Here is a 27,578-nt window from a genome sequence, read left to right on the forward strand (position 1 = left end):
AGGAGACTGCAAAGAATGAACAGACATCCCACAAAAGATCGGCCAACAGGCTTAACACAAGATAAAAGCTCGCCCTCGCGAGCCATCAAAGAAGGGCAAGTTTGGCCTCTCACTTTGGCGAAGGTCAGGCTGTTTGGCCTAACTGGCAGAGGCAGGCACTGGGGTGCAAGCTGCCCCACCCATTTGGAGAGCAGTTTGGCAATATGTCCACCAAGAGCCTTAAACGTGTTTGCTCCTAGAGCGTCTTCACGGGGAAATGGTTCAAGTCCCCCTACCCGCCACTCCAGCATCCCTGCGGAGTTTTGCAGACACAGGAGCACAAGACCCCTCATCGGAAGGCCAGGCGTTCTTGCAGGCTCGGGTTTCCTCCAGGGCTGGCGAGGACAACCGATGCCCACCTTCCCACAGGACACATCCCACTGACCCTCCCCTGGGCCACCGCCCGTGGACAGCACGCTCTGACTCACTTGGGCTGCTTTTGAAGCCTGCTGATGCTGTTGTATTATTATTACAGCTTGTCTGGGCCCATTACTTCACTCCAGACATTTTCCACACTGGTTGAGGGTAAAATCTTTTTTAACTTTCTCCTAAATGCAGCTGATTGGATGAATGCTGGGCATCAACTCCAAGTTTCGCAGAAACCTGGAGGAGCCCAGGGCTTGCCTCCATAGCCTGGCTTTACCACCAGTCACCACGGCCCAACAAAATGCCTCAGAGAACTCAGAGCCCCAGAGGTCACAGGCCCTCGTCCAGCTCAGCTGCTAGCTGGGGTCAGGACAACTCACAATGGCCCAGGTCCTCTGCCCATGGGCTAGGCAGGCAGATGGCCCAAGCCCAGACACCCCCCAGGGCAAAGCAGCAGGGGCTGTGCACAGGCAGGAAGGGCAGCAGGCATACTGCCAGGCATGAAGCGTGCTGCTCTCTCCTGAAATCCACCCCCTCCTCCCTCACATGCTCAGATCCTACCATCCTTTGACATTCACCTCACATACAACTCCACTGCAAAGTCCTCTCTGCTCTAGACAGACTTCTGTCTTCCACAAATGACCCAAATCATTCTGCCCTGTTCTCCCTTCGGGGTACAGCTCATCTTCCCAAGAGGCTCCAAGTGCTCCTCAGGGGCACTATCCTGGTCATCTTGAAACCCTCCGAAAAGGACGTAGGTAGGAAGCCCCTACTGACCCCTTCTGATGGACCAGAAGCAGTGCTAAGTGTTTCCCCAGGATTAGCTCATGCACGCCTCCCGTTATTTACCACAGCTCATCAAATCTAAGATGCGTAGATGTGGCGCCATCTTGGTCTCAGCAGGTGTCCACGGGTTTTCACACAACTCCATCACGAATACCAGCTGGCTGACAGCAACTATGAGACGCCACTGACTGAAAGATGCATCTCAATTTCAGAGAAGTCACAAGGTGGAAATGTGTGCATCTTAGAATCGATGAAGTAGGGTAGAGAAAACAGAGCTTCGGGAGGCAACAAGTTGCTTGAGGGACCACAGCCAGAAAGCTGGGATGCAAACTCAGGTGACCCAGCCCAGGTGCCTGCTCCTAACCCCTTCTCTACGGCCTCCTCTCAGCCCCTGGACCTGGCCGGAGAATCAACTCGGTCATTTTGCACATCAGTCCCTGTGGCCACAACCCTCCATGGCTCCAACAAGCCGGCTAACAGCTCCTGAGATGACCAGAGGCCTGGTGTTTACTGGACAGCACCCCTCCAGGCAGGCCCCCAGGGGCCCAGCTTATTCACAAGTATGTTCACTTCTACAGAACTGGGCTGGGAACAAAGCTGCTCCCCCACCTAGGGAGAAATCCTCGCCCATGCAGGCAAAGCCCAACAGCACGTGGCTGAACACAAACTTCTGCGGATTCCTCCACGTTAGCAAGAAAAAGAACATTTTCCTGTCACTACCCACCCAAGCCCTGTTTGCAACTGAGGAAATGTGGATAGGGACAGTCTTTCTGCTTCCTTCCTGGACTGTGGTCTGTACAAACAAGTGGTCAGAAAGGGCCACTCAGAGAATGGGACAGGGGACATTAGAATGCTTAGACGGGGCCCAACCTTTGTTGATTCTCACCAAAAGGAAAGAGATGTGCACACAGAGACATCCACTGCAGTTTTATTTATAAGAGGTGCAGATCTGGAGACAACGTCTAAAGGTCCAGTAGCGGGAAGGGGGAAGACTACAGTGAGCCACTGTGTGGCGTGTCCCCAGGAGCGGGGACAGCGAGGAAAGGGGCTGAGGCCTGGGCCTGGCTGGTGCAGAGGCTTTGCCACCAAAGGGGGCACTGCCCGCAGCTACGGCTGTAGGGGCAGACGCCTCCCTCGCCGCCTGCGGCTCACTCATTCCCCGTCTCAACAAACGCTGACTGAGAACAGGATGGGCCCTGGCCCCAGAGCCTAGCCATGCGGTCCCCCCACAGGCACGCAGGGCTGTGACAGGCAGCTCGGGGTGGGAGGCCTGAGGAGGGCTCTGACCCCTTGGCAGGAGACACGGTCAGGAAAGCATCTTCACAGTGATACAAACCCCCTCCCCTTCTACGTAAAAAAATAAAACCGAAATTTCTCAGTCAAGAGTGTTACAAAAGCAAACGGACGACTGCTCCAGCACCAACGTCCCCATCCACTCTCTGGCTCACGTCCACGGCTGTGACCTCGGTGCGCTGCCCTGCGCAGGCTCTCTGACTCAACCCAGCACTTCTCCTTTCTCATCCAGCCTTCCCCTCGGCTGTGATGGCTGCAGGGTATTCTGGAGAACCACAGCTTAATCTCCCTCTCACTCTGACGTCCATCACGGCCCATGTTTAGCTAGCATAAACAGTGCTGCAGTGAGCATCTCACCTCCCACTTCCCTGTTATCTTATCCCGCTAAGATAAAATCCCCACCAGCGGGGTTACCAGGTCAAGGGGTGGAAACGTTTTTCTGGCTCTTGAAACATAGGGTCAAACTGTTTTCCCAAGACCTCACACCAAGTTCTCCGTCTCCAGGAGCCCGGGTGGGCGGCGTTCTTTCCTGTGTGCCCCAAGCCTCGGCTCCACTCGGGACGGCACACCCTCCCCTCTTCCGTGGGGGCCGGGCCAGCAGACACTCATGGGACCTGCTTCACTCACTCATCTCCGAGGATGCCTGGGTTCAGAGGTGAAAGCCCTTTGAAAACGCTAAGACAGTGGGTGGATGAAAGGGATTGGTCTTCCATGGGTTCACAGACAGCCCATCTGGGCCCCCCCAACACAGCGTTTGGGGCTGGGTCATACCACCAGGGCCATGGCAATGAGGCACGCTCCCCACGCAGGTATCGGGGTGCCCGACTTAGGGAAGTAACCAGGCCTGGGTTCCCATGAACAAGGAGCCAGTCTGCCCCCACTGCATGTGGGCCAGTGGGGTCCTTATGGGCCAGCAGCCAGTTCAAAGAGCACACCCCGTGGTACCCTAGAGGATCTGGATGTGTGTGTCAGAGCAATTGGGAGTCCTCACTAAGCAAACCTCAGCCAGGCACGCCCCCCCCCCAGCCATGCGCCACCCCGAGAGGGGCTGGTGTGGAGACAGCACCACGCCCTCCCTGCATCTGAACCATGTAGGGAACAGGTGCCGGCATCTCTCCCCCAACGCCAGCCCAGCTGGGGGCCCAGGCAGGCCACGTGCAGCTCTACCAGGGAGAAAGATACACAGGCGATTACCTTGGTTGGAGAGGATGGGCTGGGGCAGGGAGGCAGAGGTGGGAGCCACGGTAGGAGGGGAGCTGCTGGGCCTGACGCACGGGGCAGCAGACAGCCTAGAATCCTCACTGACCTGAGGAGAAGTGCTGAGTCAGTCGGGGAGAGGAGACAGATCCAGAAGAAGAGAACAGAGCCTGGCAGAGCCTGAGATGTGAGAAGCTCATGGCTCTCACAAACATCAGTGACAGGGAAAGAGATCTTAACCAACCCTCAGCAACCCCATGCAGCAAGTCCTATCGTGACCCCCATCTCACAGACGAGAACAGAGGGGGCGTGAAAGCCCAGGGTCATGCAGCCTGGGGTGCGGGGGGTGCAGCCAGGACTCCATGGCCCGGAGTGCTCCCTGGCCCAGTTCCACTGCAAGCCAGCTCCTTCCCCGGCTGGCTCCTCACCACCCCTCCTCCCACCTCCCACACAAAGACTCACCTTCTTCTCGGGGTTGCTTAATTTGGACCTGACCTCCTTGGCTTTCTGAATTGCTTTTAGCACTTCCACCGTGTCCAACTCCTTCTCTGTGGTCACTGTGTTGTCCAGACAGACCTACAGTGTCCAGAAAATGGCTATCAGCATAGGTGCTGGCAAGCATGGAGGGAGCAGAATGACAGGGTCCCACCGAGGGGTGGGCCAGGCCCCGTGAGGACACAGGAGGCTGCAGAGGCTCAGCCTGTTGGGAGGTGAGCTCCTCGCCACCCATGGAAGCGACCTGGGAACTCCTTGGAGTGGCCCAGGGAGGTCCCACACTGCCTAGCCCAGTTCTGGGAGTCCCTCTCCAGGAAAGGAAGGAAGGGCTGCAGGGGCCACTGTGAAGGCCTCTGAGGTGGCTGGGAGAGGGGGGAAGCTGGTGCCTTGAACTAAGCCTCCAATTATGGCGGAACTCAGATCTGCAAAGAGCAAGGGGAGGGCCTTCTGGGCTGGGGAACTGGGAGGGCAAAGGCATGGGAAGCAGGCAGAAGGGCAGGGACGCCACCTGCAAGTGCAGGAGGGAGCTGTGGCCCGGCAGGCAGGCAGCGGGGAGCAGCAGTGTGGTCAAATGAGGGAAGGTCCCAAGGGCCTGGGAGCCAGGGAGGGGAGGAGGTGACATCTTGTGAATGTTGTCTTGGTGACAGTGTCGTGAAAGGTGCACTTGGGGCTGAAAAGAGATGGGAGGAGTTGGGGGGAGGATGCAAATAGACTCCCAAGTATCTTCCAGCCTGGGATTTGGGGAGAGCGGAGGGAGCCTGCTTGAGGCTGAGGAGGCAGGTGAACCTGGAGGTGGCCTGTTGGGCTAGCGGGGCAGCAGGCGGCCACTTGGCAGACAGTAGATGGGCTGGGTGACACTGGCCAAGGTGGGCAATCCCTTCAGGTTTATGGTCAGACTTTATGGTCAGAGGTTGTCCAGGAAATATAATTATTTCAGATATCTTATTCCTGACCCTTGTCTACAATAAACATTACTTTTTAACAAATTGAAGACAGTCCCTCCACATTCAGGCTGTGCCTGTTGGTTCCTGGGGAGCACCCCAACCTGAAGCTCTGACAGAGGTGAGGGGAAGCCCACTGAGGAAGCACGGCAGCCAGTGGCCCCCAAGAGGAGATGCATGAGGGAAACTTTTCCTGGGGAGGCAGCGGACTGCCCAGATCTGAAAGGCCCCTCAGGGTCAGGATGTCCTTCTGAATCAGGCAAGTATACGTAAGCGGATGGCACCTCCAGCTGACCCCTCCCCAAGCAGCTTACCTCCGAGGCCCGCTCTCCAAACTGAGCCAGCACCTTGGTCCGGTAGTCAGGGATGATGCTCAGAGGGTTGTTCAGCAGAGCCACATGCTCCAGACACGGGAGGCTGCCGATGCTCCTGATCTCCTCCATCTGCAAGGCATTCCCGTGTCCCTTCTTTAGCACTTCAGCAAGGTGACCACACACTTGACAGTCAAAGAAAGGAAGCCCACTATTCTCGCTAAAGTGATCAACACCAAGGCACAGCCACTCCAGAACCCCAAGACCCTTCTGGGGCACACCTCACCTGTTCGATTCTGTTGTCGCTGAGATCCAGGTTGACCAGGGAGTAGAGCTTGTGCAGGCCACTCAGACTCCCCAGGAGGTTGCCTGCCAGGTTCAGGGTCTTGATGTTCCCCAATTTGGTGTGAACCCCTTCCAAGAAGGAGAGCTTGTTGTAGGACAGGTCCAGGTGCACGAGGTTGTACAGGTGCTACGGCAGCATTGAGAACAGAGTAAAGTGGTTAAGGTCAAGGCTCCAAAGAAAGGGGACTGACATTAAGGGTGTGATGGGCCTTCCAACCTAAAATGACCAGTTCCTCTGACAGTTATTCCGAAGGGAAATCCCTCTTCCCTGCACAGGTTACAGCCCAGCTGCATCCCCCGCACGGGCCGCATGGCCCACAGGGTAGGCACGGGCTTTGAAAATGAGACTGTCCGTCTTCACAATGGAGGCACATCATCTTCATCACACTCGATTTGTATTTACACATCTTTTCTAATTTGGGGGAACTAGAGCAACAAACGCTCAGTGTGCATCATTGGGACCCAAAGGGAAGGGCAGCAGCCCCTGCCTTTACAAACCTCTGGTGCACGCAGACACCTTTCGAGGACCCATGAGAGAAACCCCAGAGTACGGCCAAACTCCCAAGGCTGCATCTCAGGAGAATGGGACCTTGTGAGAAGCCTGCAGGCAATAATGGTCTCCAAAGACACAAATTACCTGCAGATTGTCCACGACCAGCACTCCATTGTGACTCAGGTCCAGGAACTCAATCTTCGGAATCAGTTTCTTGTGAAAGAAAAGATAACACATGACGTTATCCTAGGAAGCTGGACCCCACATGGCCCCTGGACATGGTGGACAGACAACCTGGGAGGCTTCCTCCTGACCACAGACTCCTGGGCTGGCCATCTGTGCGGGGCCCCTGACGTGACACCTCCCAGTGCCCACCCAGAAACACGTCCTCAGGAACACAGAACACAGGGACTCCAGTGCTGAGCACGACCCACTGTTTTTACGGAACACTTGGCTTGTAAAAATGACAAATGGGGCTTCACTGGTGGTGCAGTGGTTGAGAGTCCGCCTGCCGATGCAGGAGACACGGGTTCGTGCCCCGGTCTGGGAAGATCCCACATGCCGCGGAGCGGCTGGGCCCATGAGCCACGGCCGCTGAGCCTGCGAGTCCGGAGCCTGTGCTCCACAACGGGAGAGGCCACAACAGTGAGAGGCCCGCGTACCGCAAAAAAAAAAAAAAAAGACAAATGGCAAGGTTGCAGACAGAAGGAAGTGCGTCCTTCAACTCTACCCACACCCACTGAGAGGCACAAGTACAGGAATCACAGTCCTACTGCCCAAGTACCATCTGGATGTCACTCTTACATGGGCACATCTAGAACCTTTCTTTTTTTTGGCTGTGCCACGTGGCATGCGGGATCTTAGTTCCCTGACCAGGGATCAAACCCGTGCTCCCTGCAGTGGAAGTGCAGATTCTTAACCACTGGACCACCAGGGAAGTCCCTGGAACCTACAGACTGATTTTTCTGCTACACTCCTTGGGAATAAATTTCACCACTTACTGTGTTTCTGTTCTATCAAATGTACATGCAATTAATACACTTCATTTGGTTCTAAGCACTCCTCACCTCGTTTAAATAACCCAATTTTGAAATTAACTTAAAAATTACAGGCAATGTACAGAGTGCTGGGTACAGGTTTTCAGTGGTCCTTCTAGAAAAAGCCAGGTTAAATATCCAACCCCAGGGTCTGGTCAGGCCGTGGAGAGCGTACCACAGACTCATCGATCTCAGAGATGCTGTTGTGACTCAAGTCCAGAGCGGTCAGCGCCTGCCACATGGGGATGATGGCAGTCACAGTGCCCTCCAGGGCTGCTCCTGCTGGTTCCCACTCATCAAATTCTGAGGCTTCAGGAACGAGGACTTCCTGTGTAAGAACATCTGGTGAGCACCACACGTGGGCCCTCATGCAACACTGACTGGGAACACAATCGTTGCAAAATTTCAGGAAGGGCTGGAGCATATTTAGTATGTGGAAGTGAACTTGCATTAAAATGGGGCTTTTGGTTCATATGCCTTGAAATGATTGTGAAATAACTGAAGAGTTCAGAAACATAACAGCCACTTGGAATATGTTCTGGCCCTACTTGAGCAAATGCTTTTCCAGCTCGCAAGAGCCTCGTTATACGGTGATGCCTTTTCTGGCTTAAATCTCAGAGACTGAAGGTCAGAATATGCAGTGTTCCCAGGCAACTGTGCTTTACAAGCTGGCACTGTGGTCCCCGTGGTGGACCTAAAGTAGGCCCTTTAACCATTACTTTACAAGGTAAAATCCAGCAGACCTGAGACAGGGGAGCAGCACAGAGCACAGGGGCACCATCCGAGGGGAAGGAGGCAGGCAGGCCTCCTTGTTTCGATTTCTGGTGCCCTTTGGTAAGACCTCCCCTCTTGCAATGGATCATCTTGGGCTCCTTGAGCCAGGCAGCAGGGAGTGCCTCCCAGAGGGGCAAGGCTGCCTGACACAAGCCTCCTCCTTTCAGCCAGTAGCCTCAAGACAAAGACTTTTCACCAAACCCAAATCTTGATCAGACACTCTAAGTTCTAAAAGTGCCACAATGTTTCTTTCTAGAAGAATTTTAACATTACTAAGATGCAACCCATAAAGAGAGAGATCTCTTACACTCTCAGTTTGCATATTTGTGTCACTCACATACAAACAACAGGGCCCAGCATACACAACTTGGCCTGTCTACTCAAGTCCACTGAGAACAAGATACGAACGAGTGCCACACCAAGGCTTTTTATGTTTAGAGAAACATTTCTATCAGTCCACGTAATAATTGTTCTGACACTCGCCGCTGCTAAACAATTTGGTTATTAAAAAAACAATGGCTTTTTCCATGGGAAGGGGTTACCCAGTTCCTTAAAATCTCTCGTTTAACAGTGTTGATTTTGGACTGAAGCGTCCCAGGGACCGTCGAGCACTGGGAGGTGAGTGTGCGGCTGACCAGAGGAAGTCTGGCTTCTGGCTCCTGACAGATGGCAGCAGAGTTCGCATGATCCTCCACGGGAAGACCACAGTGCAGGACCCTGCCCCTCAGACAGCACCCTGGGCGGTAACAGGTTGCACTTACCTTCATGGAAGTTGCTGAGAAGCGGACACTCATCGTGGCCAAGGTGGGCTTGGACGCGACCAGCCCCCGGATGCGCTTGGCATCACAGTGACTTATCTGGAACAAAAACAGCTACGTCTCAGAAACGGCATCACTGCTCCACCAGAAGTCCCGGGAAGTGGGTGTTCATCACCCACACACAAAAGGAGCACAACCATCGGTGACCCCGAATCCTTCGAGACAGGCGGTGACTTAAACCTTAAGTCTCTCCTTTCCTCAATTTTTAGTGTTAACTAAACATTCTCTGAAGTAGCTTATGAGATAATGAACCATGAACTCCATTTTCTCTGAAGGACTGCTTGGGGCTTGGCAGCTGGACACAAAGTGAGGGCCAGGGACACCAGAGCTGGAGAGCCGATGACTTCACCAGCCTCACTTCACTGGCCTCAGCGGCCCTGCAGGAGGAGGGAGGGGTACAGGCCAAAGCACCCTCCCTCAAGCCTGCCCAAGTGCTACACACCCTGCCCGGCGGAGCCTCAGCCTGCCCAGCCAGCCAGCCAGGCACTCCTCTCACTTCCCAGTCCCACTCACCTGTGCTGATCGAGGCACAAATGCCCATCAAGGGAATGGCCCTCAAGGTCTCTGAGACAATTGCAGCACATTGCAGAGTCAGACTCAGCTGCACTCAGATCCCAGCTTCCCCCTCGTTAACTGTGTGATCCTGGCCAAACTTCCTTACCTCCCTAAGCCTCAGTTTTCTCAACTGTAAAATGGGAATACAAGTGCCCACTTCACATGGTTGAGAAGATTCCATCAAGGAGTGAACATCAGACATGGGGCACAGGGCTGAACACAAAAGCATTGATTTCTCATTGCTGAGATGAGAAAATTTTTATTATTCATTACTGAGTCCCCTCTCATTTATTTAAAAAGTGGTAACAAAATTGGCATTGTGAACCCAGGAGTTTAGCAGTGAGTAATGCAAAGTATTTCTTGTTAGGTGTAGGCATGCCAGAGAGCAGAGGACCCTCCAAACCCTCTGCTGATCTGCCTTGGGAGACAAAGACTTGGAATTGGCTCTGCCTGACCCTCAGGATGGCTTCCCAGCACCTCAACTCGCACAATGAGGAAGCCCAGAAGGAGCTGGGCACTAGTGCTCCATCCTGTCCAAATGCTGCAGGGGTGGGGACATGCAGACCAGCCAAGAATAGCAGAAGCCCCTCTTTCTCTGCCTTCGGATGGGCCTAACTTACCTAAATGGAATCTGCCACATACTGACAAACACAAAAGCAACAGTGCCTGACAATTAAATCCAGACACTCAACATTGGGAACACTCCGTAGCCAAAGATAGGATGGTCAGAATGCAAGACCATCCTGCACAGGGCTCAGCCCCGCCTGCATTCCAGGGGCCCTGGGCCTTACCTCCACCTGATGAAGAGACTTGAATATTGACAGATCAAAAGGCAGAAGCTGCTCCTGAATGTTGCTGGTCCCAAAAGGTCCTTCTGTGCCAGAAACCTACAGCCAAATAAATGACTTGAATTAGAGATGCTGCTGTAACAACCACTTCCCATCCATGTTCACAGGGCGGTGCTACAGCAACTACCAAACCGCACTCGAAGCTTCGCCTGGCTGTGAGAGGCAGGCTGGGCATGTACTCCCACTCACCACTTCCACGGTCAACAAAGCAGGCTAAAGCAGACGTTTAAAGCGAGGGGCCATTGGTTCACGACTGCCCCCTGGTGCTCACAGCTGAAAGCACAGTGCCAAGATCACCAAATGCAGCCTTCCTTCCCTCAGGGCCCACGGAGTCTCCACACACACATACTGCCAGGCTAGGAGGTGCATGCCCACGACTGAGTAGCTCTCCCCAACCGAGCTGCCCCATCTTTACCTTAAGGTACTTAAGGCGACAGGTGAAGTCCAGGATGTGCCCCAGGTCAGTCTTGGCATCCCCGCTGGCGCACGTGGGCTTTCCCTGCTGCAGCTGCTCGGTGACTGCGTACAGCTGCAGGGGCCTGATGGCAAAGACCTCGCCGGCCCCCAGGAGCTGTTCTCCTGCAACAGCCATAGCCCATGGGGTAAGCACTGAGCCCCAGCCCCATCCCCACTGTGTGGCCAGGGCACCGGCACACCTGGCCAACAGTGGACAAGCACTTGGCCAGCACCCAGTAGATGCACCGAGTCGGGAGGAAGCCATGGTCCTGAGGATGCAGGAGCGGCCCCCCTCCTGAGCTGACTGCATGCAGGGGAGACCCAGGACACGTGATTACAAAGGAGGGAAGAGCCACGGGAATTTGCAGCTGGGGAACCTCCCTGAGTTAAAAATCTGAGGCACTGGGCCAGGAGAAAGCTGATGCAGGCAGCATTGTGGGCATCGGGCCCACGCTCAACCTCCAAGATGCAGACGTCTTAAGGTTAGGTGAGGCCTAAGGTGCCAGCACAGTACAGGGCCTGAGAGCAGGAGGGGGTTCTGAGCCAAGCCAGACAGACTGGCATTTGGTCCTCGTTTTGCTCCTTCCAACCATGTACCTTCCAACCATGTTACCTGCCTTCAGGCAGGTAACTGGGCCTCTTATCCTCAATGTCCTTCTCTGGCCCTCCTGGGGGGAGGCAGTAAGATACAAACACAAGGCTAGACCACAAGCACTCTTTACATCTTAGCTACCATTACTGTGCTCTCTGGCAGGGCCGCAACCCTAAGTTAGCTTCTGTTTGCCATCGGAATTTTTTTAGGTAAGGACAGACCCGGTGCAAAGGGCAGCATGCCACCCACCTTCCAGAACTCCACCATAAGGCTCTGGAATAGACCCTGAGCCTGGGATTGGCCCCCGACACAGGGACCCGGGGGTCCTAAGGTGAAGAATACAGCTCCTCAGACCTGCAGAACAGGTAGGTGGGCAGGCCTGGCTGTGGACGAGGTCCAGGGATTTGGGCAACCCCAGGGAGGTGGGCCCTGGTTAGGACTCACTTGGCACAGAGCAACTGATGGAGTTCTGTGCCACCCAGGGCCCCTGGCTGCCTAACAGGGCTGGGCAAGTTGCACCCAGTATTTCAAGGACCCCTGGCCATATACCTTTTTCAAAGAGCTCCTCAGCCAGTGCTGCAGTGATGCCATTAATCTCCTGCAGAGAAAACAAAACCCACAGTCAGGAAATGCACCTGCTCCCAGTCACTGGGACTTGCACATTCCCTGCTATCGACCCCCTCTGCTGTTGCAATGCCAGCTTTCCAGAAAGTAAAACAAAATGGAGAGAATAAACTAAAATGAATCAAAGAGCTCAGAAAGGTAAACAATATTTCCAGCTAAAGGGACATTTGAAATGTCTCCTCCAAAGGAGAACCGAATAGACTAACACTGCAACTCCAAGGCCACTCAGGCACTGGCCGAGAACACCAGGCCCGGGAGGCTGCAAAGCTTGGCCATGTCAAGAGCTGGCTGGGAAGCCAGCAGCTCCCCAGACTGGCCCTGGGGGATTCCTAGGAGATGCATGGTAGAGAGACAGTCCTGTTTCTTCTCGAAGAGAGGCTCCCATCACCCTGCTGGGAAAAAGGGCCTCCCAGAGCTAACCCTGCCTGAGAGGGACCATTTCTATTGACATTCATGCCCACACGTATCTTAGGAAAGAGCAAGCGCCCGCTCTCTTCCTGTGCCCATCCCTTCAAGCCCTGCAACAGCACCACTCAGCCCAGGCTCATGAGAAAGAGGCATGAAAGGATTTCCTTTTACAGTGATGGGATAAAGGAGGCACGACAAGGACAAGCCTTCAGTCATTGTAAACAGCTAACATGCTGGGGTCCTAATTCACACCAGGCGATGGCCTGAGCACTCCCCACCCAGAGGTTTGCTCAGTCCTCCCAATGCCCTAGGCCAGGAGGCCCTTATTTTGAATCCTGTTTCACAGGTAAGCAAACTGAGATGGACAGGTGCTGTAGTTCTCCATTTTACATGGCTAGAAACTAGCAAAGCCCCACTCCCAAGCACTTGGTCTTGAATCCTCTCTGTTCACAACCAATTGCCTCAGCATTTCAGTGGTGTAGCCGTGGGGTTGGCAGGGCCCTGGGGCCCGCAGCCCCACATCCTGCAGGTAAGAACTGTAACTAATTGACAGATGGCAGCGAAACAGACTTTCATAAACAGGTCCAGATGGAGGCTGCACAATCGCCTTTGTAACTCACAGGAACACCTCTGCCACCAGGACAAGCAATTCACATGTTTACCGGACTCAAAAGGTACCAGGTTGCAGGAGACATGATGTCCTTTTCCTGTTTTTCTCTTGGTTGCTCGTCTCTTCCTTGCCTTTTATACATAGAGGATACTTTACATGTTGTTTATGTGCTACAAATATCTTCTTCCTGTCTGTGTATGCCTTTTACCTACACTCACCCTGTTTCTCCTGACAGAGAGAGGTTTGTCAAGTTCATGTTTTTAAACCTGTGATTCTTTTCCTTTGTCATTTCTGGAACCTCTTCCCCCACCTCAAGATTATAAACATTCCCCTAATTTCTCCTTTTAGTATTTTAAGGTATTTGTTAAAAATAAAACGTGTTTATTTCATCTGCTTGAAATTCAATTTATATATAATATGAGAATAACTACCCCTTATTCTCACACATGAACAAAAAGCCAAAGGGAGAAAAATGAGCAAACACAGCTCCAGCGTTAAGGAGCTCAGAGTCTGGCAAGACGCAGGGTCAAATGTAAAATGGCCACCAGAGGGGCAGAACAGGCTCTGAGCAGGAGAGGCTCCAGCCAGTGAGAGGAGAAGGCATCAGTTCACTCCAAAGTTCAACTTCACTCTCTCGCAACAACTCAGTTACCTTTTCCTTGGCTGCTGTGAAGAACCGAAGATCAGTAAGACCTAGGAACGACCTAAAGGCTCATTTCTCTACCTCCACCTTTGAGAACCAAGCCCTGTCTTCAGATCAGCACCTCCCCATCCTGCCGGTAGTCAGAACGCCTGGACAGCCTTAAAAGATACAGATTCCTGGGCTTCCCTGGTGGCGCAGTGGTTGAGAGTCCGCCTGCCGATGCAGGGGACACGGGTTCGTGCCCCGGCCCTGGAAGATCCCACATGCCGCGGAGCGGCTGGGCCCATGAGCCATGGCCGCTGAGCCTGCGCGTCCGGAGCCTGTGCTCCGCAGCGGGAGAGGCCACAACAGTGAGAGGCCCGCTTACCGCAAAAATAAAAAAGATACAGATTCCTGAGCGGCTCCCAGAGGCCTGATCCGCACCCACCTCCAATCCCCAAGAGCAGCTGCCCAGCCTCTCCAGCCCCTTACTGACACTGGGCTCCTAGAAGGTCTCCCGTAGGGAAAAGTGTTCCCTGTCCACCCTTAGTGCCCAACAACCCTCACCCTCAAAGTTACACTTCTCCAGGCAGCTGCCGTCAACACCAGCCCTGCTGGGATTTCCAGAAGACACAGAAAGCCCAGAGACAGTGAGAGCCAAGGGCTCATGCTAAGCAAAGAGCATGTTTCCACTTACAATCTAAAAAGCAGACTATGTAACAATTTCTTTCCCTGCTCTTGGGCCAGAGGAACTGTGCCCTGTGGCAACGCTACCTACTTAGTTTCCCAGGCTGATCTTCTTCACCTTGGGAGACCCTTAATCAAAAAGGAACAAAGAAATGCCTCAGCCCACAGATCTAGAGCACAGGTCTCTTCAGAGAAGCACGTGCTCTGCCGCCTCAGGGTGCTCTGGCTGAACTGTGGCCTTGTGCGCAAAGGTGAGCAGCCCCTTGCCAGGAGGAAATGGGGGGGGACAGTGGTCCCCAGTCTAAGCTCCTGTAGATTCTGCTCAGAGGTCACCTGTGGGAACAGGTAACCCCACCCACACCCCACCCAATCCTGCTGAAGGGACTTGAAGTGCTTCAGTGTCCCACAAATGTCTGAACTGAAATGCATTTTTTAAAAAAAAGACATTCTTTATACTTCAAATTTTTTTTCAATTAAAAAAATTAGCTATGTTTAAAAACTATAATACCCACCTCCAAACGTGTTACAGACCAATCAATCAGCCACCTGCCAGGTCACATGCTGGTTTGCAACCTTGGGCAACAGTGTGAGCTGCACACAAACGCACCATGGACTATCAGGCTGCTGCTCGGCGACTACCGCTCTGACTGAGCATGTCTGTGCATGCAGAACCCCACGACCCACTGCCCCCCGAAGCGCAGACCCTACTCAGTGAATAACCCCAGTCCAGCCCGACACTCCTACCTGACACAGGCTGGAGCACAGAGTGCGTGACAGTGGGACATTAACAGGGGACTCAATTACACATCACTGTGTGGTTTACACACACACACTAAGGGCTGGGAGTCCTTTTATAATTTATTTCACTCCTGTGAGGCACGCTAGCAAAAGTCAGGTATATTAAGTGCGTAAAAATTCCTGATGGATAGATTCAAGCCTAAGCTTTGGCTGAGGAGAGTTCCAAGACTGTAACTAAGTTGCAAAGATATCTGTTATCACTTACAGCCTCTGTATTTTGCAAGTAAAACAAATCACCAAAGGCTGCCTTTAGGTTGGTAACAGTTTTATCCTATCTCCTGATTTCAAATTTCAAAAAGTGGCTTTGTTATAGCCAACTGGTTTTATTTATGTATTTATTTTTTTGCAGTACGCAGGCCTCTCACTGTTGTGGCCTCTCCTGCGGCAGGCCTCTCACTGTTGTGGCCTCTCCTGCGCTCCGGATGCGCAGGCTCAGCGGCCATGGCCCACGGGTGCAGCCGTTCCGCGGCATGTGGGATCTTCCCGGACCGGGGCACAAACCTGTGTCCCCTGCATCAGCAGGCGGATTCTCAACCACCGCGCCACCAGGGAAGCCCTAGCCAACGGGTTTTAAAGTAAGAAAATGATATAAATACCACCGTTGACAAGCAGTGAGTGCCTTTCCTAACTAGGAGAGCTGGCACTGGCTGGGACCCGGTGAGCCCCTGCCACGGGCCCATCGCTCTTCTCGGTCATTCACCTTCACCTCATGTTCTCCTGCAATCCTCAAGAGCCCGGGATCATCACTCTCCAGCTCACAAGAGGAACTGGGACACAGGGGTTAAAATGACTGCCTTGGAATAAACTGTCAGGAAGCAGCAGGGCTGGGAGACAAACTCAACTCTGCCTGCCTGTCAGACATCCTGCCCCAAAGAGGTGTGTGCTGAAATTCTCCGTGGGATTCCACTTTACTGAATTTGAAGCCCTCTGCTCTAGGGGCTCTGGGATGAGGTCTGTCCCTGAGGGTGCAGGAACACTAGGGCAGAGTTATCTGGAGGGAGAGAGCCCAGCAGTAGGCCAGGGCTGAGGTGTGCCCTCTCACAGCAACACAGGGCTGCACTGGCCTCTGGACACCCCATCTCAGTTGGCTGGGGAGAGAAGTGGTGCTTTCCTTCCTTGACATTAAAATTCACACTACCAACCTCACACCACACCCCAACCTCACAGCATGTACAAAAATTCACTCAAAATGGTTAAAAGACCTAAATACAAGAGCTGAAACTATAAAACTCTTAGAAGAAAAACACAGTTGTAACTCTTTGTGACCTTGGATTAGGCAATGGTTTCTTAGATATGATACCAAAACCACAAGCGACCAGAGGGGAAAAATGGATAAACTTCATCAAAATCTAAAACTTTTGTGTTTCAAAGAATACTATCAGGAAAATGAAGACAAACCACACAATGAGAGGAAATATTTGCATATCATATTTCTGATAAGGGTCTAATATCCATCCAGAATATGTAAAGAACTCCTACAACTCAACAACAAAAATAACCTAATTTTTTGAAGTGCAAAGAATTTAAATACATTTCTCCAAAGGAGATATGCAAATAACCAATAAGCATATGAAAAGAAGCTCAATATTATTAGTTATTAGCCAAATGCAAATCAAAACCACCATGAGATACCATTTTAAACCCATGAGGATGGCTACCAAAAAGTGGACAGTAACAAGTGTTAGCAGGGGTGTGGGGACATAAGAACCTACACATTGCTGGTGGAAATGTAAAATGGTGCAGCCACTACGGAAGAAAATTTGGTAGTTCCTCAAACAGTTAAAGTTACCATATAATCCAACAATTCTACTCCTAGTATATACCTGAGAAAAATAAAAATATAGGTCTATACAAAAGCATATATGAATGCTCATAGCAGCCTTATTCACAAAAGCTAAAAAGTGGAAACCAGCTAAATGTCCATTAACTGATAAATGGACAAACTGTGGTGTCTCCAAGCAATAGAATATTACTCAGCCATAAAAGGACTGATGTACTGATTTATGCTACAATATGAATGGACCTTGAGAACACTATGCTAAGTGAAAGAAGCCAGTCACAAAGTCACATATTGTATGATCCCATTTATATGAAATGTCCAGAATATGCAAATCCATACATTACGAAAGTACATTAGTGATTGCTGATGGGTACATGGTTTCTTTTTGGGGTGATGAATGTTCTGCAATTAGATAGTAGTGACAGATGCACAACTCTGTTAATATACTAAGAACCAGGGACTTGAACACTTTAAAAGAATGAATTTTATGGTATGTGAATTATATCTCAAATTTTTAAATCCACACCTCAGTCAAACAGGGTTCCCTGGGTCCACCCTGTCCACTGTCAGCCCCACAAGAGGTGGAGCACATTGGGAACAATTTCAGAGAGGACATTGATGGGGCAAAGGTTATCAGAAACACTCCCTAAGGGCTTCCAGCCTATAAAAAAGGCTGACAAATATTTTGGACCCTGTTTGTTCAAAGTCATTTGAAGATCTAATCTAGTGATTCTCAATCAGGTGCAATTTGCCCCTCAGGCAGTATTTGGCAACCAGTGGAGACATTTTTGGTTGTTACAACTTGGTGGGTGGGGAGAGGGGATGCTACTGGCATCTAGTGGGCAGAGACCAGAGATGCTGCTCAACAATGCACAGAGGAGCTGCCACAACAATCGTCCAGCCCAAAATGTCAACAGTGCCACAGCTGAGAAACCTTGATTCAGTTTAATGATGGACCAATCACTTTTTAAAACCTTGGATTTATATAACCAAGTGGCCCTTTTGATAACTGTTATTTCAAATACATTCGAACTGCTCCAAGCAGTAGAGCATGCCTCAAACCAGAACCACAGATATGGGGCAAGGTCCCAGGCCTATCTCAGGCAAACCTATCTCAAAAGAGCAGTCCAGGCCTTTCCATGCTCAGAGGTATCCAGGAGACCTCCTCAAAGGCCCAGGTCTTAAGCAATGAATTATATTTTCAAAGCGCTGCTTATCAAGTTTTAAACCTAAATAGCCAAACAAAGCTTTCTTAAATTACAGCATTTCTTAAAATACTAACCAGTTAAGTTTATCTGAAAGACTCGCATAAGGAATGGACATTTCTTTTCACATAAGGAAAGAAAATGCAAAAAAAAAAAAAAAAAGGCTATAACAGGAAACTACTGCTAACCACATACATTACTGGTATATGCCAAACAAAATCCAAAGATATATATACATATATATCTTCCATCTATAAATGCCACCCTTTTTTCCACATGGCCCCTCCAAGCCGAGAGGCCCATTGCTAGTGCTATCACCAAATTCCCAGGCTCTAACACTTCAAGAAAGGTTCAGCTGTCTTACTCTGAAAATAGCTCAAGACAGTTATTGTTTAAATAAGTTTGGGCCTTTAAGACCACAACCCACAGGTCCCTTCCTAAAAGGCAAGCCTGAAAAGGAAAAGGGAGTTTTTTCCCCCTATCTTCATCACACAGAGAAAACAATTAAATGTAAATTACCCAAAAATCTATCACCCAAAGATTCCTAGCATTTTGATGTATAACCTTCTAGAATTTTCCTAGACAAATATATTCATACAAGCTTTTTTTTTTTTTAATAAAAATGGGACCATACCCTAATACCGTTTTCTGGCCTCTTTTCATACAGTAATATATTTGTTTTCCTACAAATCCACAGCTACACCGTCATTTTTCTAGCAGCATAATATCCAATTACATGGTTGCACTCTTTAATTTTTTTTTTTTTATGTAGCCTTCTGTTGGACTTTTGACTGTCTTCAATATTTCGTTATAATCCTGGAATGACTATCTTTGTACCCATATCCTTTTCTCAATCGCCCAGTATTTTCCCTTAGAATAAATTTTCAGAAATGAAATTGCTAGCTTTTTAACATTTTGGTTTCATACTGCACCAAACTTCCCTCCTTGAATTTTGACAACTCATCCTGTCACCAGCAGCCCATGACAGTTGTTCCTCCATCCAGAAGGGGGTACAGAGCTGCTCTGAGACATACAGTCCCACTGGAGAAAGCCACCTACTCTCACTTGGCATCCTGGACTCTGACGATGCCCTAAGATGGCAATATTCTGCCAACACAGACTGATCCCTTAATTAGTTTTGAGCTGGGAACCAACAATTCAACAACAGTCGATGCCGAGTGTCAGCTGTTTCTAATCTAACCCCATCCATTTGGACGGAATGTAGCTCAAAAACCCAAAGGCCATTTATGCTAAACAGAACGCCTTGTGGTGGAGAAAAACCACTCCGTGGCCACAGCCAATAGTCTAATTTAAGGCAAATCCGTTGATGCACATGCTTCTGTCCGCACCCCAACCCCACCAGGACGCTCCTCCATCTTCTAACCTCAGGCTCCAGCTCCAGCCCACCTCTCCTCAAAGCTGAGGTCTACAAGGGTTTGCTGCCTGGAGTTTTGGTGGCTGTGTGGGCTTGTAGGCAAAGGAGAAAACCCAAGAGGAACTTACGTAGAAGTGAAAATGCAAGAAGTGGGCCAGCACTCTGGGGGCCACGTCAGGGAAGGTGGCCAGAAGTGTCTGGAGGTAGACCTCCAGATCCTTCTCCCTCTTTTCCACCAAGCTCCTGGAGTTTTTCCCAATTATCTTTTTGGGCGGAAGCAAACTTTTATCGATCTTCCTCTCTGCGACGAGCTGTAAGCAAACATAATGTCAACCACAGACCAAGAGGTTCTGTAACTGTGCAAGGCCAAGGCAACCAGCCTGAGGGCAGGTGCTTATTATGACTTCCACAGCCCCTCCTGGCAGTAGTACCAGAATTAATGATCAAACTGCTGCACCTGGGATTTGGCCTCAAGTTTAATTAGCACTAGAAATACCAATACAATTTCAGATGAGGAGTTCCATCTGGAGGCTTTGGAGACATTTAGGAAAATAATACCTCAAGGTCCCTAAAACCACCATCTTCTCCAAACCAGAACAAAATACTTGTGCTGCAAATGACCCAGAGAAAGGCAGCTCTCTCCAAATGCAAAGGAAGAAATGGAATCACAGTCAGATATTAAAGCATAGGTTCTGGAATAGGTATAGTCAGATGGAACAAGTTCAAGCCTGTTCTCTCCCCAGGAAACTGTCCCGGCATCTCACATCCAAGCTACAACTGACAATCTTAAAACTAAAGTTCAAATATGCTCCTTGCACACTATCTTATGCAAGGGTTGAACTCCCAAAATCCACCAGTTTTTTTGCCAGTTACATTAGCAAACCAGTTTATTAATGTAACTGGCACAGAGCCTGTTTTGCCCTAAAACAGGCACAATGGGAGCTTGGCCTAAAAGCCCCCAAGCCCTGAGACACAGGACCCCAGCTCTCAAGGGTTACCTTTTCATGTAGGTCATGGAAATCACTGTAGCGGTGCTTGACTGTCCACTCATGGCCGCCATCAGTGACCTGGATGATGTAAACCTAAAAGGAAAAACCGATAGCCCTTGCCCAGCCGGCAGTAAGGAAAGTGCCACCCTACCCTTAACGATAGCTGTAGCACACCCAGACCCCCCCCAACCCCCAAGCCAAAGTTAAGCTGCTCTTCCCCACCAGCTTCTGCACCTGACCCTTACGAGCAGCAAGGCCCCCTCTCCTCCATGGCCCTAGCACTGGATCTGGCAGGCACATGGGATAAGTCTGAGCTCTATCCAACAGTGAGAAACAGAAAAGGTGGCTATCATATCAAGCCATCTCTTTAGTTTTTTAACTCCAGCCTCATGTAAGTCAAAGCCCAATCCAACCTGAGCTGCAGGAAAGGAAGGCCATTCCTTCTAAGAGAGGCAAAACAGGGTCAGGTTTGGCAGGACCAGCTTTTCTGCTGTAATTCTTTCCCAGGTGCCCTGACTGTATCCTAGAATCAAGTCCTTTTCCAACGCTTTCAGCTGCTTCAGAGCTGTGATTTCTCCTGCTGAGCCAGGAGTCAAGGCACTAAGAAGCTGATGGGGGGGGATGGGGGGGTGGCGGGGGGGAAGCAGTGATGGACAATTAAGCCCTATCAGAAGGGAACAGGCCGTAGAGTCAAGGAAGACCTGTGTTCAAAATCTGGTTCTGCCATTTCCTGGCTATGGGTTATTTATGTCACTTATATAAGTGACTGGGAGCCTTAAGTTGTCTGAGCCTCAGTTCCTCCAGTTTAAAATCTGCTAGGTTTAAGAATCAAAGGTAATGCACGCAAAATGCTTTGTAAAGGGCCTGACATATAGCAAGCGTTCAACCAAAGGTAGGTGTGTTAATAATACTCAAATCAGCATACCCGGACAAAAGGACACGAAAAGGTACTGTCCAGTCCGCCTGGATCACCACCTCCCCCCACACCCATTCACAGGAGGGACTCAGCCCTGTGCAATGAGGAGGCTTTTTGGAGCAACCCTCCAGCTACATGCAGTGCACGCGTGACGGCCAACCAGCCAACAGCTCAGAGACCTCAACCCTCACCTGGATGAGGCCCCCTGGTCCTAAGGTCCCGCCCCTCTCTGAAGGACGCAGGGAAGGGGGAGGAGAAAATAATCAACTCTGCTGAAGCCTCCCTGGAGGAGCAGCCATTTCTCCAGGATCCGCCCCCAGCCCCTCTCCACAGCCGGGCAGCTTCCCTCCCCCTCTTCCCGCCCAGAAAAGGAGAAAGAGCCAGAAAAATGACCCTCAGGAGGAGGGTTAGGATGAGGGCCAAGGAGGTGGGGTGAAGGCAGGGCCAAAGCCCCCCCCCACCCTCCGAGAACAAAGGACAGGAGGCTGGGAGGTGCTCAGGATGCCCGCACCTTGGGGCCAGTCCCTGCTAGGCAGCCTCCGAGGCCCACAGGCCTGGTGCCCAACCCCATCCAGACCCCGGAGGGCCTCCAACTCCTTCACAGTCCGCAACTGCCCCCATTTTCTGTCCTCCATCTCCCCCACAGCCTTGAAGCGTGCGTGGGCGGTACGCTGCCCCAACTCTCCCGCACACTCTAAAGCCACAAAGAGCCCTACGGTTCCTGGGTCTCGGCCTTTCAGCCCTGAGCCACCCCCTCAGTTCCCGGTGTCTGCGCCCCACCCCTCCCCCATTCGTCTCTGCCTCAGCGCGAAGGCCCCAGATCCCTCCTTTACTTTTTGAGCAAATCTCAACTGCAACCCCTAGGCTCCCCCAAATCAAGGCCCCGCCCCCTCTACTTCTTCACAGCCTGCAGCGCCCTGACCCTTTCCCCTGATTCCATCCATCAAATCCCCCACTCCTTAATCCCCCTCCTCCGGGACACCCTGTCACGTCCTCCCAGGCCGGCGCCCCTCCAGGCCTAGAGGATCTAGAGGGGCCTCCGCCTCAACCTGACTCCCCTCTTCCGCAGACCCCCTTTTTCCCCTGATTCTCCTCAACCCTAGCCTTCTTTTCTAAACGCGTACCCTTCCCAAGCCCCCTCCCTGGGCCCCACCCAAAGACCCTCTTTCCGGAGCTGCGCGGCCCAGGCCCCTTCCCCAGATTCCGCCATCCCAGGCCCCCTCCTCAAACTCGCAGCTCGCCTACCCCCAGCTCCCCAGTTGCGGGGCTCAGACGCCCTCCCCAACACCCCCGACTCAGGCTCCGGGTTCCAGCCGCCACCCCCAGTTCGGGCGCCCAAGCCCCCAGCACACCGTATACGTGTCCACGAGCTCAGAGCCCACGACGCGCGCCTCCTTGGCCGGCTCGGCCTCCCGCTCGGGACCAAAGCTGCGCGCCGCCGCCGCCGCCATGTTCCGGGCTCGGTCGCCGCCGCCGCCCGGTGCAGACTGGCAGCAGCAGGGGGCGGGGTCAGCGTCCCACCGCCCCCAGGCCCCCGCCGCCCCCCGCCCCCAACGAGCGCCGTGCAGCCATCTTGGCCCCGCCGCCTTCTCGCGCCCCCGCCCCACTCCCCCCTTCGCGCGTAATTGACAGCAGCCGCCAGCGGCGCGCGTGCGCAGGACGCCGGGGACTGTCCTCTTGCGTAACCGGCACCTGCGTGGCGTCGCCTGCCGCGCTCTTTGCAGCGTGGGAGAAACTGAGGGCCTATGCAGGGACTGCTCTGGGCACTGCCGCTAGGTGCCCAGGAAGGGAGGTGCGATGGCCCCGCACCTTCCAGGCTACCCGAAGCAAGTCACTGCCACGCCTGGCCTCAGTTTCCCTCTCCAGATAAGAGACAGTAACCACATCTCACCTGGCTCTTGGGCTTATTCCCTGGAGGGCACGAGAGGTTGAGAGAGAAGGAAGATCTGATCTGTGCCTGGAGCCCGAGCAGGACAGAATAACTCTGGGCTATTTCTTAACCTCTCCGAGACTCGGAGATCTCTGTCACATGGGTTTCTAGAGAATTGAGTGGGTTAATCCATGCAATGCATGTCAGGCAGGGCAGGGAACTGGTGTAGGCTCTGTGTGAAGGAGTTGAAGGGTTAGGTGGAAGGAAGGGATATGTGCTGGCCATCTGGCACAAGACCCCCAGATGGTGTCCTACCAGAGCTCAAAATGAGGGGGCAACAGCCTGGTCCTGGACCCAGGAACTACAGTACTGGAAAGGGGAAGCACAGAGAAGCAGCCCTAACTCAGGGGAAGACCCAGGTCTAGAAAAGAGAGGTGGTAACGGAACTGGAGGGGGAGAGTCTTACACAGATGGGGCATCTGTTGGTGTATCAATATTTGTTGAATGACTGATTGAGTGCAGTCAAGCCTAGAGCTAGTACTTTTCTCCCTGGGGAGATCAGAGGTCTTGGGCATGGCTCCTCTGGCACCCTTGGCAGAAGGGCTCCAGACCACACTCTCCTGAGGTAGGTCAGTGCCTTCCTTCTCCACCAGTTCCACAGCACCAACTCTGAGCTTGGCATTCGAGGCTTCTCTTGGCCCGGTTCTACACTCCCAGCCTCTTCTTGTATACTGCTGCCCCTACTCCAGAGAGGTTTAACTTAAGGCAGGAGCTACCAAGTCAGACAGACCTTGAGCAAGTCGCCACCCTCCCAGGAGCGTCACCCACCCCCCTGGTTGGATAGGAGTTGAGCTAATGTGTATAGGGGCCTGGCCTGAGGCCCACGACACTGGAGCTCCTGTCCTGTCCTGGGCTCACGTTTTCACTCATTAAAACCTTTCCAGAGAGTCCCCTGGGGGAAAGGGGGACAGAGGAAAAGAGACCTGGTCCTTGTAGCCCTTCATCGGCTCATTGCCCTGGGCAGAGGACACAGGACTCAGGCCAGTGTGAGATCACCAGAGCCGGGGGGAGGGAGAGGAGGATACTGCAGGCAGGGGTGGGCTGGGCGGGGAATGAGATGGGGCAGGGCTATTTAAGCCCAGGGCTGCTGGCAACCCCAGCAGCCTGCCCTGTGAGCCGCCAGTATGGATGACATCTACAAGGCTGCGGTGAGGGATGGGTCTGGGCAGGGCTGGGGTGGGTTGGCCCACTGGGGGCTCATTCAGCTCGGGATGGGGTGCAAGGTCACCCCCAGGAGGTGGTGGGGACCCAGGAGAGGACCCACATACTTTCAGCCCAGGCCTTCAAGGGGACGGTGGGTCTGGTGTTCCCGGGTGTGGAAGGGGTGAGTTTAGGGTCTGTGGGAGCTGTGCAGGGTGGTGGAAGAGGATGTCGAAGCTTTTGCAACAAGTCTAGACCTGTCTCCAGACATCTATAGTCTGTGTCATTGTCTCCCGGCCACATCTCTCTGCGTTTGTGTCTCTGGTCACTTTCCCAGTCTCTTTCTGTCTCTTTGTTCCTCCAGGCTCTTCCTCTGAGGCTCTGTCACTGTTTCCCTGCCCCCCATCTCTGTCCCTCACATTCTGCTTCTCACACACTCCCAATCCCCCACCCCCTCCAGTCCCTTGACTGGCTGAAGATGCTGTGGAGGGTGGGACAGGGGTTGTGAGAAGGGGGCTGCAGAGCCAGAATCCTGAGCTGAAGAAGGGGCTTTGAAGTTTGAGGCAGGCAGGGAGTGACTGGGAAGAAGGAGCAGAGCACTGGGGCCCCAGCCCCCATCTGGCCTGGCAGGCTCAGGGCTCAGTGGCTTAGCCAGGGGTAAGGGCTAGCGGGTGGTCAGGTCACCCCAAGTCCCTGCTGGGGCCGCTGAGGGGCTTCAGATGCTATTCTATCTCGGGATGGGGCATGTTGCTGACCTACCCCCAGCGCAGAGACAAGGACATCTGACACAGACAGCTGTCCAGAAGGGAACCCCTCCCTCAGCCCTGGGAAATGTGGCCCCATTCCTGGGCAGGGAAGGGCTATGGCTGGCTATGGGGGTGCCCCTGCCTATCCTGCAGGAGTCCGTGGAGCTGGGAGGGGGACACCAGCCCTCCACCCTGTGCCCATACAAGGCCTGGCAGAGCCAGGGACTAATTTTGGCTCCTGAGGCACCAGCAGGCCAGGGGGCCAGATAACGCTGCCCTACCCCTGCATGCCAGAGTCCCCAGAACAATCACCAGGTTTAACTTTGTCCCCTGTTAAAAATAGCCCAGTGGCCACCCCGGTCAGGTTACAGTGGGTGGCTTTGCCCACCCCCACACTGGTTTTATTGTCCCAACCTGAGGGACAGCTGTCTCTCAGGCCACCCAGCTTGGGTTTCGGTGGGGGGTGGGGGCGAAAGGGCGTGGAGTGGTCACTGACTATTGTTACTCAGGGTCACCTTAGTCCTGGAGGGGGTGCCCACCTGTCACCCTGGCCCTGAGCCCAGTCTCAGTGAGGCCAGCTGGGTCACCTCAGGATTCTGGGGGCTAGGAGGGAGAACTGAGGCCTCTGCTCTGTGACCTGGGAATGGCCTGCTTCTTCCGGGTTTCAGTCTTCCCACCTGTGGAATGGGTTGGTTTCCTCGACAGCACTTAAGGCCTGAGCCTGGGCCCTGAGACCTCTTTTCCTCTCTAGGTAGAGCAGCTGACGGAAGAGCAGAAAAATGGTGAGTACCCCAACACGCATGTGGGGGAACAGCAGAGCCGGGCTGGGGGAGCATGAGGACCCCAGGCTGGAGGCCAGAGGCTGGGGTCCCTCTCCCTGTGACCTCAGAGGTCTCAGAGGGAAGTGGGCAGGTTAGCAGGTGGCCCTAGGGGTCTGGCCTTCCAGGTTCTTGGCTGCTGAGCCCTGGCTGCTCTGTTTCCCCTCCCCTCCTATTGGACACAGAGTTCAAGGCAGCCTTTGACATCTTCGTGCTGGGCGCTGAGGATGGCTGCATCAGCACCAAGGAGCTGGGCAAAGTGATGAGGATGCTGGGGCAGAACCCCACACCTGAGGAGCTACAGGACATGATTGACGAGGTGGATGAGGATGGTGAGCCCCTTTGCCCCCCTGCCCCCGCCCCGGACCCATAGTGCCCCCAACTCTCTGGGGACCTGCATCCTGGCTCTGCCACTTATTACTCTGTGCCCTTAAAGGAGCTGTTTAGCCTCTCTGAGCCTTGGCCATATCATCTATAAAATGGGCACAATGACCACACTTGTCTCACAGAGTTGCTATGAGGATGCAGTGAGAACAGTGGGGTCTAGTGTCAAGGGCAGTGCCAGCCATTCTGACCGTTGCTCTCCAACGGCTGTGCTGCCCACCCCCCCAGGCAGCGGCACAGTGGACTTTGATGAGTTCTTGGTCATGATGGTTCGGTGCATGAAGGATGACAGCAAAGGAAAGTCTGAGGAGGAGCTTTCTGACCTCTTCCGCATGTTTGACAAGTGAGTGTGTGACCCTTGACCTCTGCCCCTGACCCTAGTGGAACTGGGCAGAGGGGGACAGTCTTGTGACCTCGAGGCCTCAGTCTCCCGTTCTGTGCAATGCGGGATGGGATGCCCCATCTCCCAGTGGCTCTTCCTTACTTCCTGGGGTCTTGAGCAGGGCTGCTTCTTCCCCTCCCCCTGCCCCTACCATGGGCTCTGAGGCCCCCCTCACCCAACTGGCAGAAACACTGACGGCTACATCGACCTGGAGGAGCTGAAGATCATGCTTCAGGCTACGGGTGAGACCATCACAGAGGACGACATTGAGGAGCTCATGAAGGATGGTGACAAGAACAACGATGGCCGCATTGACTATGACGGTGAGTAAGGGTGTGCTGAATCCCCAGTGCCCATGCCCTGCCCAACCCCGACCTCTGACCTATGCCTGCCCCTCTCTCACAGAGTTCCTGGAATTCATGAAGGGGGTGGAGTAGACACCGACCTTCTCCCAGAGCTGCCTGTGCCAACTTCCAACTCCAGCTGGGCCCTGGGGTTAGGGGCAGGGGGCTAGGGTCCCCAGGATTTGAACTTGGGTGTGTCCTTGACCACGGGCCCTCCCTGACTACCTCCCCCAGCCCTGTCCTAGGGAATTCAAATAAAGCCCTGCTCCCTGGAGGCCTGGTGTCTGGCTTTCATTCCCTAATCTTCACTAGGGTGAATTCCTGCCCTGACCATTTCTGTCCCTGTCGCAGAACCTGTGCTCTAACCACCCTTGCACACCACCTTCTGCAGGAGGGGTTAGGTTAGATCAGAGACTACCACGCTCCATACCCACCCGGCTCCTTTCTATAACTGCTGGTACCCAGGCCCCGTCT

At 53.0% G+C, this 27,578-nt stretch overlaps 2 protein-coding genes across 6 annotated transcripts in view; one reads left to right on the forward strand and one right to left on the reverse strand.

Moving 5' to 3' along the window:
• The window catches only part of NISCH (nischarin), a 42,474-nt gene extending 19,645 nt beyond the window's left edge, over nucleotides 1-22,829 (reverse strand). For 2 of the 5 annotated variants that reach the window (XM_082848527.1, XM_082848526.1), the window contains exons 1-13: nucleotides 22,713-22,829; nucleotides 20,454-20,537; nucleotides 19,584-19,766; nucleotides 11,896-11,944; nucleotides 10,714-10,877; nucleotides 10,242-10,337; nucleotides 8,839-8,934; nucleotides 7,479-7,631; nucleotides 6,411-6,479; nucleotides 5,715-5,900; nucleotides 5,432-5,560; nucleotides 4,144-4,257; nucleotides 3,679-3,790 (exon numbers count right to left, since the gene is read on the reverse strand). In XM_082848527.1, coding sequence (XP_082704653.1) covers nucleotides 3,679-3,790; nucleotides 4,144-4,257; nucleotides 5,432-5,560; nucleotides 5,715-5,900; nucleotides 6,411-6,479; nucleotides 7,479-7,631; nucleotides 8,839-8,934; nucleotides 10,242-10,337; nucleotides 10,714-10,877; nucleotides 11,896-11,944; nucleotides 19,584-19,766; nucleotides 20,454-20,537; nucleotides 22,713-22,811 — 1,534 coding nt within the window. In that variant the 5' untranslated portion in view covers nucleotides 22,812-22,829. Of the gene's footprint in view, nucleotides 1-925; nucleotides 1,380-2,181; nucleotides 3,160-3,678; nucleotides 3,791-4,143; nucleotides 4,258-5,431; nucleotides 5,561-5,714; nucleotides 5,901-6,410; nucleotides 6,480-7,478; nucleotides 7,632-8,838; nucleotides 8,935-10,241; nucleotides 10,338-10,713; nucleotides 10,878-11,895; nucleotides 11,945-19,583; nucleotides 19,767-20,453; nucleotides 20,538-22,712 lie in introns of those variants that run through there. The other 3 variants (XM_082848530.1, XM_082848529.1, XM_082848528.1) reach the window with 3 other exon arrangements.
• A 1,585-nt stretch (nucleotides 22,830-24,414) lies between these two features.
• On the forward strand, nucleotides 24,415-27,197 carry TNNC1 (troponin C1, slow skeletal and cardiac type; the record flags this gene model as incomplete). The annotated part of the gene is made up of 6 exons (XM_082847583.1): nucleotides 24,415-24,438; nucleotides 25,928-25,958; nucleotides 26,180-26,326; nucleotides 26,607-26,721; nucleotides 26,947-27,083; nucleotides 27,166-27,197. The coding sequence occupies 6 exons, from the start codon at nucleotides 24,415-24,417 to the stop codon at nucleotides 27,195-27,197; spliced, it is 486 nt and encodes a 161-aa protein (XP_082703709.1).
• Nucleotides 27,198-27,578: the final 381 nt, after the last annotated feature.

The sequence above is a fragment of the Leucopleurus acutus genome, assembly GCF_964270905.1.
Source record: "Leucopleurus acutus genome assembly, chromosome: 10".
Taxonomy (NCBI): domain Eukaryota; kingdom Metazoa; phylum Chordata; class Mammalia; order Artiodactyla; family Delphinidae; genus Leucopleurus; species Leucopleurus acutus.